The 4,740-nt window shown below is 33.2% G+C and overlaps 1 protein-coding gene across 1 annotated transcript in view; it reads left to right on the top strand.

Annotated features, from left to right (window-relative positions):
• LOC106462433 (amiloride-sensitive sodium channel subunit gamma-like) overlaps positions 1 to 3,561 on the top strand; it is a gene marked incomplete at its 3' end in the record, with an annotated part of 68,310 nt that extends 64,749 nt beyond the window's left edge. The window contains 1 exon segment of the mRNA XM_022389700.1: positions 3,499 to 3,561. Coding sequence (XP_022245408.1) covers positions 3,499 to 3,561 — 63 coding nt within the window.
• Between the last annotated feature and the right edge of the window lie 1,179 nt (positions 3,562 to 4,740).

Below are 4,740 nucleotides of genomic sequence, written 5' to 3' on the forward strand. Positions count from 1 at the left end.
TTTTCTATTTAAGGATATATATGTCTGATTTTGTTGACCTGTACACATAAATTAACAATAAAATAGAACTTCATAAAAAGCAATAACGTTTTCTCTATAAGCATACGTAAATCACTAAAGGTGTAATTGAATCTAACTCATGATGACCAGTAATACATTTTACATTAGATAAAGATAACCAACGTTTTTGTTTAAGCCTAGTTCAGCATCGCTGAGAACTAGCTTTCCTTAAAACTAAAGGTTGCAATGAAAGTAAGTTCAATCAGTTTGAGAGTTTTTTCTCTGGTTAAAAATTCTGAACTAAATCAACAACAATGAAAAATTATATCAAAGCTGCTTATGTGAACTCGTGACATTTTGTTGAATTCATTCATAATCGCAGGGTTAACGAAGAAGTTTTTCATTTTTTAAAAATATTCTTATCATTTCTTGGTTTATAACAAAAATAATTTTTAAAAAAGGTGAAACAAAATCGCATTCCCGTATTATTTCATGATAAGTTGCCCCCCAGTAGCACAGCGGTATGTCTGCGGACTTACAACGCTAGAATCCGGGTTTCGATACCCGTGTTGGGCAAAGCACAGATAGCCCATTGTGTAGCTTTGTGCTTAATTACAAACAAACATTATAAGTTAAACATCTAAAAAATGATACACACCTCTTAAAACTTTAAAAATGGAGTTCTAAGTTAGTTGTTAAACAAAATGTGCACCAAACCTGTTTCTTAAAATTATTTTACCTTTTGTTTTAGGAACACGACATTCATACACTCTATTTTATCACTTTGGATATGCAGAAGGTTGCAGGGAATATATGGTGACAATTTCCATATATAGTCTCATTGTTCTTATGCAAATGTCACCTAAACAAGATCCCTTTTGGAAGAGTGACATTACAGCACTTTCTGACACAAAGTTTTCCTATTTCGCAAGTATCAAAGTATGTAAGATGTGAAGTTTAAGATTATGAAATAAATAGGCATCTGTAGTGTAGATCCATGAAGAAATACCAATCCTGTACGGAGTGGGTGCCATTAGAACATCCAAGTCAATAAAGCAGTTTCTCCGCATGATGCCATTTGCAGGGATGCTCCTTTGGGTTGCTCAAACGAGCCCAAGGAAATCATTATCCACTCGCAGTCGATGGGCTTTGGGAAACATGTAAACAGAAGGGACACAATATTGACCTCAGTGAATTGCGCAAAAAACCTCCTCCGGTGAAATTGCACAGAAGAGCAATAGTCTATAATTATAGCCACCGTATTGTTAGATGAAAGGTCTTTAAGACCAAAACATTTATCCTTATATTGTTACTATACTTTGTTAGTTCCTAATATTCTGTCTAACATTCAACCTATCTGGATAATGTGCTTAGTCCTAATTTGGCTACAAAAGAACTTATTTATTTATATAGATGAAGGAAGACTTATTCGCTGTGATCATGTAAGAGCCATCGATTATTATTATCTTGAAGCTTTAAGAAATAAAAAATGTACACCAGTAGGGATTGCATGTAAGTGTTGGAACGATTTTATCAGAGGGAGATGTGCTGATTGTGGTGAAGACAATAGTAAATGCGTCAAACTGGGACCCCAGGCAGAAGAGTATCTGAAATACAAAGATGACAACAAAAGTCAGAAGCTATTCCTGAAGACAGCATCTAACAAACCATTCTGTTGCATGTGTTTTATTTGCTAAGTACTGAAACTTAACAAGAAATTTGTTTGTTCAGTTGCTTATAATGGGTGCGAGTATAATTTTATCTACTGTAAGCATTAATTTACCTGAATCTAGCATTGGCATATCTGTTTGCTATTTTACAGTAAGATTATCTTATACAGTTAAACATTAAACATTTGTGTCAGTGCTATATAATGTAGCTAACGTACGTACTGCAACTCTTCTATAGCCTGGAAAAAGAATGAGACAACCAGGACTGGAACCTGAGTTTATGGCTTGACTGTCTCCCTTGCTTTTATTCCCAAATTTTCTGTTCGTAAGATAACATTTTTTTCTCAAAATATGATACAGATTATCTAATGGAACGGATTTTTGCAAAATAGTATAATGTTTCTATGGATGTTAAAAAATTCAATATTATGTGATCTCTAAAGCTGTGGATTGAGGAGTTCGAACTGAATTACTCCTTTGATGTCCCACCAAATGCAAAGCATCACTTTCTGCGGATGGAGTCCAGGTTTTGGGGCCTGAAGTGGTTTTTGTCTAGGTCTGAGCCATTGTTTTTGGCGTTTAATATTCGCATAGAGAATCCATTTTTCATCACCGGTGACAATTCTATCCAAAAATGGTTCACGCGCATTACGCGCCAGAAGAGACGAAGCAACGTTCACACATTGGAAAATAATCACATCATCGGAGAATTCGTGAAGCACCCAAACATCTTCTTTATGGAGTTTTCCCATATTCCTCAGATGTTTACGTATTGTTTCATGAGAGACATGCAATTTCAGGGCCATTCCACGAGGATGTTGCCTTGGGTTAGACTCAACAAGCGTGCGTCTTCAGAGCATCAATATCAATTCCAACATGTCGGCCCTGCCATCACAGTTTTTAAGGCTGAAGTCACCTGAACGTAATTTGTTGAACCATCGTTGACACTTACGAACGTTCAAAATATTTCCATAAACTTCTTTGATATTCTTTGTAAATACAGAGGCGCTGTTTCCCTTCTTATATTCAAACAGCATCACATTACAAATGTGTGTTTCGTCGTGAGCCATCACTATAAGAGATTAGAGTATACTAAAACTTTACACATTATATAGGCTACACTAACGTGACGTTTAGGCGGTTCGTTTAACTGTTATAGTTGATGGTTGATGAAAGTGTCCCAAAATGCGACATTAATTTATTGACGACCTAATATAATAGTACTAGCTGTTGCACCCGTTCAATTCACGGGGAAGACATAAGGGGGCAAATTATTAATCTAATCTTAATTATGTAGGATATAAACAAACTATTTTTTTATTTCTGAGTTTTATTTTATGTCTAAAAACAAATTCTAAAACACGCAGTTTGTCATGAAACTTTACAAAACAAGAACAATTATAAAGAAGAACGCCACTCAGACAAACAAACAAACGAAACGGTAGTCATATAATTATAATACTAGAATACCATAAACTTATTAAAATATATTAATGACTGTTTTTCTTTATTTATAAAAATATTGATTTTACATCTATTGTATCTACCGATGTACGTTTATGTGTATAACAATTTCCAGAGATTTTGACGTTGGAAACATTGTGGGTTGTATTTGTATTTAAGTTTCTATAACAGCAGAAAGAATGGGAAATTAGAGTGAAGATATTTGTAGTACATAAACAAACCAGCTATAATTAGTTTTATGTATGTGCGTGAAAACATTCATATATATATATCAAAAAATGAAATCGATATCTTACTTCATTAATACAATAACAAAACAAAATTTATTATGCTTTTAAAAAAAATACATTTACATTTATTTTAGGAATGGGAGTTTAAAACCAGGAAAAAAGTTGAAATATCTCATTACCTCGAGAAAAAACGTTGGGTAAATTGATTCCTTACAAGTAATATGGAACATTCCTAGCTAACTAAGTATAATCAGCATAATTAAATCCTATACAGTTCATATAAACGTTATAACTGATTATAAAAATATTTCATAATTTAAGTGGTGTTATGAGTCATTAAGCAAACAAACAGTAAGATCGGAAATTATGAAAAAGGAAATGTCATTATTCTGTAAATCATACAAAAAGTTCAATGTAACTTTTGTGAATACGATAAATTGGTTAATAAAATATTCAAGTTTCTTTATAATTTATTTAATTGTTAATATTATGATGTGTATTGTATAACTTTGTCATGATTTAATGTGTCTTCTAGAGGGCACCAGTTGAAATATGCAGAGTTCTGTAGAAACCCTACCCAGTTGTGTGACAGTAATCAATAATTTTGTATAAAAATGCACCAGATGTTTACTGCTTAATTTGGCAATAGCTTGGCTGTAAATGCTACTACAGGCTATTTTGTTTTATGAATAAATTGTTGTTCATGCCAAATTTGCGACATTTCTGTGTTTAATTATTTCCTGTTTTGCAACTTTATGTAGAGAATAAAACAAAATTACTAAGATAACATAATAAAGGTTTACTTTTATATTATACTACGTCTTAAGAATCTCCGGTAAGTTCAGGTATTGTAATTCCTGGATTAAGTTCAAAATTATTAAGGCTAAGATATGTCACAACTATTTTGATGCATTCGACACGCACCTACGATGGGGAGGGCTCTCACGAGTTTTCGTTTCTCGTGTTTCTCAAACAGAACAATGTTGTAAAGAACTGACTTCACTAAGAGCAAAGGTAGATGATATTCACATCGCATCTTCAGGCACAGCAGTAATGTTGCAAACAAGTCCACTTATTAATGTTAGCATGCCACAAGTTAGTCAACGACAAGCCCAACGTACAAATGCAAAATATAGTTCCGTGACAGATTACTTAAGTAAACAGTAACCATTCCTTTTCTTTACCACATTATCAGTAACCTTTTCTCCTGATTTGATCTATGCTTAAATCAAGGAGCATCAATTCAGAAACTTATGCCATCAAAACTCACACAAATGTTTTCTATCTCTAATATCACACAGATTTTTATAGGGAAGACTTGCCATTTTCTGATATTTTTACTGAAGAACTTCATCGATGGAAGACAAGATGGTTTT

The sequence above is a fragment of the Limulus polyphemus genome, unplaced genomic scaffold, assembly GCF_000517525.1.
Source record: "Limulus polyphemus unplaced genomic scaffold, Limulus_polyphemus-2.1.2 Scaffold1165, whole genome shotgun sequence".
NCBI lineage: Eukaryota > Metazoa > Arthropoda > Merostomata > Xiphosura > Limulidae > Limulus > Limulus polyphemus.